Source organism: Rhinoraja longicauda, chromosome 12 (assembly GCF_053455715.1).
Source record: "Rhinoraja longicauda isolate Sanriku21f chromosome 12, sRhiLon1.1, whole genome shotgun sequence".
Classification (NCBI taxonomy): Eukaryota; Metazoa; Chordata; class Chondrichthyes; order Rajiformes; family Arhynchobatidae; genus Rhinoraja; species Rhinoraja longicauda.
In genome coordinates, this window is record NC_135964.1 from 35673162 (window position 1) to 35686511 (window position 13350).

The window sequence follows — 13350 nt, forward strand, 5'->3', positions numbered from 1 at the left end:
GTTTCCCAATCCTTTCAGCTCTTGTTTCAACCTTGTTACCAACAGCAGCCACCTTGAAACTATTTTACCTCTTGTGTGTTTCTGAGCTATTGACCATTACAAAATAAAACTGTAAAAGATACTGACCTATGAATCACAGCAAAAAGGTCTTCTGTTGTGCGGAGTTTATTTGGCGATATGAATACATTATCTTCATTCATTTGAGGATCTGCGGGAGAAGTTAAATAACTCTCACCCTGTCCCACGTCTGCATATAAAAGAATAATTTACTGTTATAGTTATAGTTATTTTAGTTTGATTAGACAACAGACTTTTAAAAATTGTTACAATCTCGCTAACTCCTTCATTTCACAAATTGTGAACCAAGAAAGCAATATTCTAACCAGAAAATGACAAAAAGTGCTGGAGTAACATAGCTGGTTAGGCAGGCTCTCAGGAGAACATGGATAGGTGATGTTTCAGGTCGCGGCCCTTCTTCAGACTCAGGATGGAAAAATCAAATACTAGAGGGCTTAGCTTTAAGGTGAGAAAGGCATGTTTCAACATTCTAACCAGAATCACTTAGCTCAATTTGTATTTGCATAAATATATATAATCACATGCATAAGTGAACAGTCTTATTCAGGTGAAATTGGCTTCAATTGTTCATCCAAGACTTTCCAGGTGTACGTTCAACTTTTCCACCTATTTGCTTTTAAAATTTTATTTTATTTATAAACTTAAGAACCAAGGTCCCCTTTGATTATATGAAATGCTTATTATTTAGTTTTTAGAAAAAATTGCTTACATTTAGCATATAACTAATCCTATCTTAAAATATTGCCTGTAAATATTGTGTCATATTGAAGACTGCGCATTAAGAGCTTGCCTTATTTTCAAATAGTGCAAAAAAATCATAAATATCTTCCTAAGATTTTCATTTTTGGTTATATAATATTGATGTTCATAAATTTAAACAGGGTATTGTTTAATACTATTATTGTGTCATACTCCAGTGTAAGCTAAAAGTTAACCAGAAATGGCATAACCGAATTTAAAAGCCTCTACTTAGATACATGTTCTCCTTAATTATGATTTTCCAAGATTGATTAAGGGATCAGCATATCTGTTTTCAAAAATAATTGCAGAAAACTCATCTTATAGTCCATAACCTATAACACAGGATGAAAATCCAATTTAAATGAGCTAATGAGAAACGAATAAATATTTTCCCAGATATGTATCCAAATGTAAATGAAACTGTACCAAATGTAAATCATTGCAATGGGTAAAGTCAAAGGTGATAAATATGATCATAATGTTTATGAAGTATATCTAATACTTAAAGTATCTCAAATAAAATTATTTAACACTCATGTCTATTTATTGCCAAATTTAGATGTATTAAAACGAAACATTGGACAAAGATTGATTAAATTGTGCTGATGAAACACAATTGACAATCTCTGATATAAAAAAAATCAAAGCATACCACCAACATACATTTAGGTGTGGATATAAGCATACATCATCCACAATCTGGGCACATTTTGCACTTCCAAGGCCTAATTAGTTGCTTCAGGTTAATGAAATACAGCTGTTTTATTTTACATGAGTGGTTGAGTTTCATAAGATGTTCTTAAAACAGTCTGACGACTTGTGCAATGAAAAGATGCATTGCTGGTGGAATGAACACACTCAAAAATATTTTATGTTACTGCAACAATGCTAAAGTGGCGGAAGTGGCGGCGCCTAACGGCTGCGGCTCGCTAGCAGTCTGTTCGTCTTTTTTCCTTTTTTCCTTTTTTTTTGTTGTGTGTGTAGGGATGGTCTTTTTTTTTTTTTTTTTTGGTTGTGTATGTGTGGGGGGTGGTGGTGTGGGTGGGGGGGTTGGGGGAAACCTTTCTCTTTAGGTCTCTTCCTCACGGCGCGGGGTGCGGCTCAGCCGCGGGGCCTTCCATCGCCCGGTGCGGCACGGCCGCGGGACTTTACATCGTCCGGTGCGGCTCGGCCGCTGAACTTAACAGTGCCCGGTGCGGCTCGGCCGCGGGGCCTAACATCGCCCGGTGCGGCTCGGCCGCGGGACTTTACATCGCCCGGCGCGGCTCGGCCGCGGGACTTTTCATCGCTGGTGCGGCTCGGCCGCTGGACTTAACATCGCCCGGTGCGGCTTGGCCGCGGGGCCTTCCATCGTGCGGCTCGGCCGCTGGACTTAACATCGCCCGGCGCGACTCGGCCGCAGGGCCTAACATCGCTGGTGCGACTCGGCCGCTGGACTTAACAGTGCCTGGTGCGGTTCGGCCGCGGGGCCTAACATCGCACGGCGCGGCTTGGCCGCGGGGCCTAACATCGCTGGTGCGGCTCGGCCGCTGGACTTTGCGGTGCCCGTTGCGGCTCGGCCGCGGGGCTTAGCATCGCACGGCGCGGCTCGGCCGCGGGACTTAGCAGCGCACGGCTCGGCCACGGGGCCTTCCGTCGCCCGGCTCGGCCGCGGGATGTTTCAGCGCCCGGTGCGACTTCCATCCCCTTGCGGGGACTGTGCGGGTCGGTCGGGGACGAGCTGTCTGTCCGTGGGCGTGGGGAAGAGAATGGAAGTTTTGTTGCCTCCATCACAGTGAGGGGGTGTTTGGAGTCACTGTGATGGACGTTTGTGTTGGGGTCATGTGTCTTGTGTTCTTTTTTGTGTATGACTGCTATGTAATTTCGTTCGGTACCTTGGTACCGAATGACAAATAAAGCTCTGTTGAACTGTTGTTGAACTGTTGAAATATTGAGCTTAATAATTTCAACTTGATGTCGAAATAAAATGAGAAAACTTTTACCTATGTGACCTTTGTATCGCCCATCGTAAGGGGTCTCACAAGGAGCTTCAGCACTTCTCATGGTATCAACAACATTTTCTAGGCTGCCATCTTGCAACCTCTGTGTCATTTCTTCAATAGTGTCTTTACTGAGCTTCTGTGCACCTATTGATTCTAGTTGAATTATGTCTGGCGGTACAGTTTCATCTTCATTGACTGAATCAAAATTTAGCTTTCTTTCCAATTTCTCAGTGGTTGCAGGTTTTGGTAGTGCTGCGGACAGGGTTTCTGTAATGGTGTTATTTGATGAAGGCACACTTTTAGGTTTCTCTTTGTTGACTATTTCTAGTGCAAGGACCTCATTCTGAAACTCATTATTAGGATTACTCAAGTCTTGATATATTATCTGTATGGAGCTCTTCACCAAATTTGCTTCACTTATATCTGTGCGGGTACTGGAGACTGCCTGGCAATTTGTTGTTTCAATCGTTTGATTTTCTCCAAACTCTACATTCTGTGAACTCCGATTAGCTTTTAAAGACTTTGCCATATGAAAATGCAAGGATAAAGGGGTTAAACTGTCTCCATTCGGATTATTTTCTTGAAGCGCTTTAGTACTTTCTATATCCAAAAAGTTGGTGTTTGCTTCTGAGGAAGATGATTTTTGTGGTGGTAAATTGGAAAATTCATTGTAGTTCTGTGTATTATAACCAAATAATTCATTTTTATAGGGTGGTTCTTCTGTTATCCCAGATTCTTCCTGCCGTTCTTTCTTGGGTTGCTTGGTTTTACTAACAGAGCGAAGCTGTACAGACTGTAGCACTGAGGGGGTTATGGCAAGGGAAACTGATGAACCGTTGTTGAATCGGTCAGCTGCCTCATGGTCTTTGCTATGATTTGAGATATGCAGTTGGTTTCTGTGAGCAGAAGGTTTGCTTTTAAACACATTCTGAAGAGCACTTAGGTCAAGATGTGTTGGAGGTATAATTGGTAATTCAAGGTCTTTCTTTAAAACATTAACATCCCTTGCAAAAGATGGCTGTAGAGAAGACCTCCTCTCTGGAACCTTTGGCTTTCTTTTTCCGCTGTTTGGAGACAGGGGACCAGGAAAAAGAGGAGTTGGCAAAGTTGAGGTCGGTGTTCCTGACTGGCTTGAATATCCACTTGATGGTGATGCCAAGCCTGCCAATTTGTCGGGAGAGGACAGTTTGAAATCATTGTCAATGGAGGGAAGGGATGGAGTGGTAGCACGGGATTCTGACTGGGATGTTTGCGATTCCGAACCTTCCGGAGACTTTGTGCATTCTATGACAGTTGTACCTGTTGCAGTACTGGAGTTTGATAATGATCTGTAAGGGTCATTAGATTTTAAATCATTCAAGAGCCAGAGGCCTGCATAATCTGATTGTATGGCACCTCCATCTTTAAATAATGGTGTTTCAGATGGGGTAAACTGAGGGTCTGATAACTCATTATCATTTGCATATGTGCTGTGACTATCCCAAGGAATATTCCTTTCATTTGGTAGCATGGGACATTTGAACCCATCAGATGCAAGGCTTAGGTCAAGCTGCAATGAGTTTTGTGCATCTCTGGAAAATACTGTCCCATCCTGCCCATTGTTTGTCTTTGGTTCGTTCTGGTAACTCTCACTTGTACAGACTTCATTTTTTCTCAAAGATGAACTGCGTTTTGGTGGGGCTGGTTTTGCCTTTGGTTTCTTGAGAGCAATGCTCTGGCTCCGAAACCTCTGCTTTCTTAACTCTAAAGGATCCGGTGGAGGGAGCTCAACAAACTCAGAAGCATTTTCTGCACTCTGGATTCCATCAGAGCCTGTAGATGCATAGTTAAAAATGTAGTTTCTAGTAGTTCTTAAACCACAGTCAAAGTGCATGGATGTATAATACCCTTCAGTATCCACAGAGAAATGTGAACCTGAGTCAGTTCTGGAGGAGGATGGTCTCTCAAGAAAGCTGTCACATGTGACCATACTAGCAAAACTTGAGCATCCTAAGCTATTGGTCCTTGAATGCCTCGGGCTAAAATCTTGATTGCACGATGCATCATGGCAATGGTGTAAATAATTCCATTCTGCGTCACTTGTGTTACTTGTATTGAGATCTTCAACAACATCTGTCTCTGTGGAAGTAAAGGAGTTCAGTCTGTGCCCTCTGACTTTGTCTTCTTGATATGCATACTGCTCCAGTAGGAAACTGGGTGAATCATAATTAGTATGGGCGGGTGTATTCAAATATAGTTCTGAATCACAGTGTGATGATCCTGTCAGTGGCGGCGAGGATGCAGTGTGGATTGTCTCTGATGTCTGTGAAGGGCATGTTGAATTACTTCCACTCCAATTACCACTGGAGGATTGATGGTCCTCCTTTTGATCCATCTGACTGCTTAAAATAACTCCTGCACTGGAGAGACTGTTGACTGGACTCCCAAATGTATCTGAATTTGATGAGATCTCACTGTTTCCCATATCTTGCTCTGGCACAAAATTGGACATTTTTGTCACTTGGTCTTTGTGTTCTGGACTCTGCACTGGTTGAACAGTCACACCTATTGAATGATGTGTCTGTGGGCTCTGATGAAATAAACTGGCCTCACTGCCTTCCTCCTCTGCCTTTCCTGGGGTCGGCAAGTATTTTTCAGCAGCACTAATGATGCTTTCAACACTATTGTCCTGGCTTAACTTGTGAGATAACAATGAAACTCTGACACCTTCTCGAGAAAGGCTACGGGAACGGACGTGGTTGTCGATTGGTGCAAGGAACATTGAGCCTGAGTCATCGGCTAGGGTTGTGATGTTCCCATCCGAACGTGACAGTGAAGATGTGATATCACTGCCCCGCTGGGCTCGGATCCGCCTCACTGATGGCGCTGCAATAAGGATATCCTCTGTCTGGCACTCTGAGTCCTTGGTCCTAGATCGGGCACTGGTAGAATTCACTTCATCACCATGATAGTCCAAGTTTGGGTTAACATGAACAATCACATTCCTTTCTTTAGCCACTGAAGATTCATCAGAACCTGCTGCCAAGTAAATAAAAGGTAGAATTATAGGGATCCCACAAAATAAAGTTGCAGAATGCATGCAAACGCCTTTAATTTCCTCAAGTCTGGTGGCTTTTTGACAAGCAGCAATAAAATCCTGCATCAGAGGACTTTTGTTCCAAAGATCATTCTGAACAAATATGCTGACAATCAAGCCCTGGAAGGAGTTCCATTTGGCCTCTTGACAGATCTCCATCAACTTCTTTTCCCCATTTGAACAATTCAATGGGGATATGATGCCAGCATTTCATGATTAAAACAGTCCAGAAATGCTGCCAAGTTAAAGACTACATCTTTAACGGGTGCATACTTCACATTTACTTCTATTCTACAGATGACCTGGCAAGTTTAACCCACATACAGCATGGAAATGCGAGAGTTTGCTCCATTATTAGAAGGCATTATGATGCACAAATACTGTGCCAGCCTAATTTATGGAAATTACCTGATCTGAGAAACTTTGCCCCCTGCTGTTGACTAGTAGGAATAGTATAAGGAATATAGGGGTACAATTCATTAGGAATTTAGGAGGGCGAAAAGAGGATATGAGATATCCTTGGCAGAGTAGATAAAGGAGAATTCATCGATGGGCAGGGTAGACTTGGTGGATCATTCGGGCTGTTTTCATTCTCTATCTCTAAACTAAACTGAATTAGATAGTCTAAGGAAGGGTCTCGACCCGAAACGTCACCCATTCCTTCTCTCCAGAGATGCTGTCTGGCCCACTGAGTTATTCCAGCATTCTGTGTCTACCTTCGATTTAAACCAGCATCCACAATTCTTTCTTACACATAGGCATCTTGTAGGCATGGGTGAATTGGGCTGCAAGGCCTTTTTCCATGCTGCATAACTATGAATCTATGAACTGGTTGGGATATCACGACAAAATCATAGTCAGCTCAGGAAAAATATATAATAAAAATGAACTCATTTTAATTGTTGAAAGGCATTGTCAGTCATGGCAGTGTTATAGTGGTCTTCTTTTATAGCCAGGAAGTTGTTCATCTTGATTTCACATTCTTGATCACAAAATCCACACTGCCATTTTACTGCAGTACTGTGAATGCTTTAACGGCTACCTTTCAGATGAGGGTGTTGTCCAATATTTACCTGTCAACTACATAACTTCAAAATACAGTGATTGTCTAGGATATGCTTGAATTTGAACACAGTAACTCTGTTTATCCAATGTTACAAAAGTGATGTAATTTAAGAGCTTTGAAACATGATAAAGTTATGAATGCCTTTGAATAAGGAAGGATGAGGAAGGATGTGCTGGCTCTGGAGTGGGTCCAGCAGAGGTTTGCAAGAATGATCCCAGGAATGAGTGGGTTAACATATGATAAAAGTTTGACAGCACAAGGCCTGTAGTTTAGAAGGATGAGGGGGGACATCATTGAAACTTACCAAATAGTGAAAGGCAGATAGCATGGATGTGGAGAGAGTCAAGAACGAGAGGTCATAACGTCAGAATTAAAGGACGTTCCTTTAGGAAGGAGATGAGGAGGAATTTCTTTAGTCAGAGGGTGGTGAATCAGAGGAATTCTTTGTCAAGCCAGTGGATATTTTTAAGGCAGAGATAGACAGATTCTTGATTCGTACAGGTGACAGGGGTTATAGGGAGAAGGCAGGAGAATGGGGTTAGGAGGGAGAGATAGATCAGCCATGATTGAATGGTGGAGCAGACTCGATGGGCCAAATGGCCTAATTCTGCTCCAATCACATGACCTCATGACCTAATAAATGCAACTCTTCTTTAGTGTATGGGAACTTCTGCTCTGATTTTGTGTTCAGCTGTAGGTTTTTTTTTAAACGATAGAAAATTGTTCAGCGTGCATTAATGGATTTTTTTTTTCAAGATTTACCAATTTCTTGTTGTACACGCCTTGGAAGTCCACAGATAGTTTTTCGCCTCTTTAACTTCCTTCTTCGCTGCAATGCAGATTGAGGATGAGCAAAGGAGTATCGACCTATGACCTGTCTCTCAAAACCCACTCCTGTAATGGTGAATGGAAAACAATTTGGAATCTGTAGCATTGCCTTTGCAACCATACTTATCAGCACATCACTCGACTCTTTTAACACATTGGTACCAATAGATAAATCATATTTAATCATATATTTTAGGTTGGACTATATTCTCTCTCTCTGTGAAATTACTAACCTTTCATCATCACAAATTCCTGTTAACACCCGTAAGATTCTTATAGCAGCCTAATAATGTCTCACAATATTTTCTTAATAAACAAGCCACGACTAAAGGGCCAAAATTTATCATTATTTTCTAAATTATTTTCACAATTAAAGTGCATATATTTGATGTCATGCAATTCCATCCTACAATTAAATACTCCACAAATGGACTCGGCATCTAGTATTACATGGAAAAATAGTCATCTGAGCTGTCAAGACCTATACGCCCTCAGTGGAAAAGTGGACAAATTGAGCAAGGTTTACAAGATTTGGGAAAAATGTATCACATTTGGCAAAAAAAGTTAAAATGAAAAGGGAAGTACATGGGTTCAATGGTCAAAATATGAAATGTTGGGTTTGGTGTTGGCAAAGCAATTCTGGAGCCAAACTGTTAATTCAAAGGTGCAGATTATCAAATTGGAGATGGGAGTTCAAATCACAAGCCAGTCATCGAATTGTTGTAAAAACTGATCATGTTCACTAATCTTCTGACTAAATCTAGACTATAAAAGCCTTGGTCTAAACATGGAGTAAAGAGCTTAATCCAGAAGTGAGGCAAGAGCAAATGCCATTGAGTTTTAGTGAAACAGATGGCCAGTCAAGGAAAAAAATGTCCTGTGGTTGGAGGCAAACCTTGTACCGTGGTAGCTGGAAGAACTACAGCTGGTCATTGGAGTGGTTTCCCACCATCTCAAGGTCAATTAGGATGGGTAATACATGCTGGCTATTTCAGTGACACTCAAGAATTTACAAATTAATTAAAAAAAATTAAAAGGCCAGTGGATATTAAATGATTCTGTACCTCAGATTATCAGCATTACTCGACATCCATATAGAAAGTTAATTGTTGCCTTGGAAAATGTCTATTAGAATGTGTCAAATGACGTCTGGAATGGATGGAAGATTCTGAGAAATTGAATATTTGCTTAAGGATAGACAGAGATTATATTGTTCTAATTTGAATTTCTGAGCATTTGAAAATGATAAACTAATATAGCATAATACAATTGTCAGCAATGAATGATGTTCAAAGCAGTTTAATTCACTCATACTATAGTACGATTTCTAAAATATTATGTCCTGGTATTCACGTACATCTGGGTGCAAGTACAAATGGCCTCTAGAATTTCTAGAACTGAGAAGTACTAATGACTTATTTGTAGCTCACTGAAAAAGGAAATCCAAAAAGACTCTGTTGGTCAATGCATCTGGGACAGACTATGCTGTTCATTTCTTTGTAGGAGAGGGGCATGAAAGGAATTTGCAGAAACCATGTATTAGAAAGGAATAAAATCATCAGGTCACATGCAGAGATTAACCTTGATTGATTTTGAGGGGTTAGATGTCTGACATGTTTCAAACATAGGTGAGACGACAAACAGAGTCAGATGAAGTAATCACATCTGACCAGGCTGTTCATTCGTAAGAAATGACTTTGTGCCCAATGGGTTTGCCTTATAATACCAATAGGAGATATAGTATAACTTAATGTGAAGCACATATTCCAATTCAGCTACAGGGAATTGTGTGCTTGTACACTCCCTCCAGAACAGCCAGGAAACCTTGCAGTGCACACTGACGTAAAATTTCTGCAAAACACTGTCAATTTATAGCACAGGCCCAATAATCACAGACTGTGGTATGGTTTAAAACTGAGGTGAGAAGGATCTTTTTCACCCATAGAGTTGTGAATTTGTGGAATTCTCTACCACAGAGGACAGTGGAGGCCAAATCACTGGATGGATTTAAGAGAGAGTTAGATAGAGCTCTAGGGGCTAGTGGAATCAAGGGATATGGGGAGAAAGCAGGCACGGGTTATTGATTGTGGACGATCAGCCATGATCACAATGAATGGAGGTGCTGGCTCGAAGGGCCGAATGGCCTCCTGCACCTATTTTCTATGTTTACAAAGTATGAATAAGGGTACATTCTACCTTTTTAACAACTGATTTCCTTCATCTGTTTTTTTAATGTTTTCAATCTTTGTTGTATTATTTCCAAGGGCATGCCTTGCTTTCTGGCACCTCCATCAAATTACCTTTATAGGTAATCCTCATCTTTAACCAGTAATCGATCCAAGGGGCTTCACAACCATCACTTTTCCACTCATAATCAACCCTCACTTGCTGTTAAAGTTAATGGATTGAAATCAGGAACTTGCTGGAATTTGAGCCTTTTGTCACTCTGTTAACCAGGAACCAGTTATAGCTATCTTGACCAGTAGAGACAAAGACTTTGACCATCATGACAACAACTTTTACTTATAGACAATTATAATGTTTTGTTTAAATCAGATGGTTGAGAATGAACTTTGTTGTACATGTTTATGAAAAAAATATAAAAGGTATTCAAAAATATAATTTAAATCTAATGACTCATAAATTGGTTGTACTTTACCCAATATTTTTAAGTGGGCATTAATCTTAATAATGCTTTCACTGTAGAACTATCATAAGGATTACATTTTAATCAAGTTTTAAAAAAAAGTGTTGCTTTTGATTATTGAATGGCTATGCTTCTAATTTACACAATCCTAATCCTGGAAATTAATAGTGGATCAAGTAAAATAATGAATACAAAATTTCATGCACCACTTTAAAATATTTGTCTCTCCCATTCTGAATGCATGCATGATCCTGCGAAAATAATACACTAATAACTTTGTGAGATCACTTTAAATTTGGGCAGACAATACAGCAAAGTTTAATTTCAAGCCGGAAACGGTATAAAGTTAAATGTTCCAATGTTTGAAATTTGGTTTTAAACTATCAAACAAATATATGCCTCATAAGAATCTGCTTTCATTGAATAAAGTCACATGTAATCCTATTTAAAGCTTCAGCCGTGGGAAGAAATAGTCAATGATTTTGTTTTTATTTTTTGCTCAAGGAACACTGTTGAAGTTTATGTCCATTTCTAAGCATTCATATGTATGTGTGAATTTGGACACCTCTCCGAGCCAGAGGCAGAGCCTGCCTGGACCTGCTCCGATCACCCAGATTCTTTGCCAGCAGTGGCAATCAACAGCGACTGATTGTCACTGTTAGCAATGACTGGCGCACATAATGGAGAATAACATGTCCCTGACATGGCTCTACCAAAGAACCTAAATTATTTTGCTCTTAGTGGACGTAATCTAATATTGCTCTTCTTAATAAATATGAAGACTTAGAACTGTACCAGTCACATTGATGGGAATAACAGTAGAAGATACAGCCTGGGCCTGCTGGCGCATCTTCTGCTCTGGAGTAGGAAGAGGTAGATCTTTGCTCCAATTTGTCTGCCTGTCTAGTGTTGTAGGGACGTTCGGTACAGGATTTTTCGGTCTCTGACCTAAAGTGATCACGTCATTATCACCATCTGTTGGTGGAATGGACTGTAAAAGAGTAAAACAGTTTGATAAGATTTGCATACTTGTAAAACGGCAAGTGTAATACGAAACACATTTAAGTAGCATCCTCTTCATGAAATTATCTTTGGCAAATCTTACCTTTTTATAAACAAGTGATAAAATGACACTTATCACTTAAAATTACCATTTTACCATTGATAAAATGTTCTCTCTGTAATTTTCTCCCTATACCGTCTAAAGGTAGCAATATAATGTTACAAATACTTATCATAGTTTAACACTTTTTACAACTACCCTTTCTTTAAGAAATGTTATAGCTATAGTTATAGTAGGATGTTTAACCCTGGAGATATTAAATATGGACAAGCATGCAAATGCCATTGTGATCTTCATTAGACGATGGAAAATGGAAACACAGGATTAATTTTCCACTCTCTTTACCCAACAGAATAGGGCCCAGTTGTGGTGCCTATAGTGCTAATAAAATAACCCAGCTAATGTTGTTGAGTTATCAAAGTCCAGGCAGTCGAACCTGGATTTTCCTGGCTTATCTGATATGCACGTCATCAGTATCATTTAGGATACGTCATCATGTTACTGACATGCAACCCATTTACTCTGCTCCCTTTAAAGTGATAGAGTAGCAGCAGTGAGTACTGCTGGTGCATACTTCCGGTGACCCACATTCTTTTGTGATAACTAGTCTACTCTTTGTAAACTTTAGATGTTCTCTCTGTGACCACATGGATTTCCCTCCCACCTTTCCTCCAGTTTCTCAAAGACATATTGGTTGAGATGTCAACTGGATCCTGCAAATTACCTCGAGTGCAGGTGGGTGTCAGGAGAATCAAGAAAGAAGGATGGGTATGTGAGAGAGAATAAGTGAAAGGAAAATTAAGTGGGAGAATGAGGTGGATGGGATTTCTCTGTCCACTGTCAACTTCCTTTTGTGTCCAACAGTGCTCCTTCAAATATTTGCAAAGCATTAAAATCAAAATCTAACATGCAACGTGCATACACACACTCTCAATAATTCTGCATTAAGTCAGTCAATAATTAATATGTGAGATCAATTATGACATTTTATGATAAAGACTATTTTAACATTAAAATGTAAATAGCATGTTGAAAAGCTTCCTTTGCTTAGATTAGATTAAAGATGATTGAAAATTACTGAATGTAACAATAGTTAAATTATTTTAGATTTTTTTAAGAACTGACTTCTTAAAATCATATTTATAATTCAGTTGGTTGGAAATCCATCTGGTTTAAAAAGTTAAGTAAATTAGAATCCAGTTGTATTAAAAATGAACTAAATAGTCTACACTAGTGAGACAATGGAGTAAATTTCTCTTTATTTAAAGTTATTCCTAGGTGCAGGTCTTTCATTTTACTTTCACCTTATTTTTAAAGACAACACTTCAAATGTCATTGACAGTATAAGCCTATGGGATATATGAAGGTTGTGAAAAGAGTTGCATAAATGCAAGTCTTTTTTTTCTACCTATACATAACGTTTTATAATTTACCATCAATCATGGGTATAGACCTCCTCATCATGTACAGGAAGATCTGCCTCAAGAAGCAGTTTATATCGAGCAAACAACCACAGCATCCTGGCTGTGGTCTCATCTTGTTGCTACAATCAGGAAGCAAGCCCAAGAACCATTATGCCCAGGTTCAAGAACAGTTTAATCCCATCAACCATCAGGTTCTTGAACCACACCACGCTCTCCTCGAGACATTTCTTGAGAGGTAATGGAATAAACCTCGCTTTATTTGAGAATTCAATAATCACATCTGAGGAATTCTCTCTCTAGTTCCCATTTTTCTCTTAATAAACTTAATATTTCTTTGGATTCTCCTTAATCCTATCTGCCAGAACTATCTCATGTCCCTTTCTGATGTCCAGATACTTCTGATGTCCAGAACTATCTCATGTCCCTTTCTCCTTAATCCTATCTG

General features: G+C 39.8%; 1 protein-coding gene and 1 long non-coding RNA gene across 6 annotated transcripts in view; one reads left to right on the plus strand and one right to left on the minus strand.

The window, feature by feature from the left end:
• Positions 1-13350, plus strand: part of LOC144598908 (uncharacterized) — a 71505-nt gene that overhangs the window by 12977 nt on the left and 45178 nt on the right. The gene's annotated exons all lie outside the window — the stretch shown is intronic.
• Positions 1-13350, minus strand: part of LOC144598907 (actin remodeling regulator NHS-like) — a 351767-nt gene that overhangs the window by 4503 nt on the left and 333914 nt on the right. For 4 of the 5 annotated variants that reach the window (XM_078409482.1, XM_078409480.1, XM_078409484.1 and 1 more), the window contains 4 exons: positions 11214-11409; positions 7706-7837; positions 2802-5819; positions 127-247 (listed from right to left, as the gene is read on the minus strand). In XM_078409482.1, coding sequence (XP_078265608.1) covers positions 127-247; positions 2802-5819; positions 7706-7837; positions 11214-11409 — 3467 coding nt within the window. The remainder of the gene's footprint in view (positions 1-126; positions 248-2801; positions 5820-7705; positions 7838-11213; positions 11410-13350) is intronic. The other variant, XM_078409481.1, reaches the window with a different exon arrangement.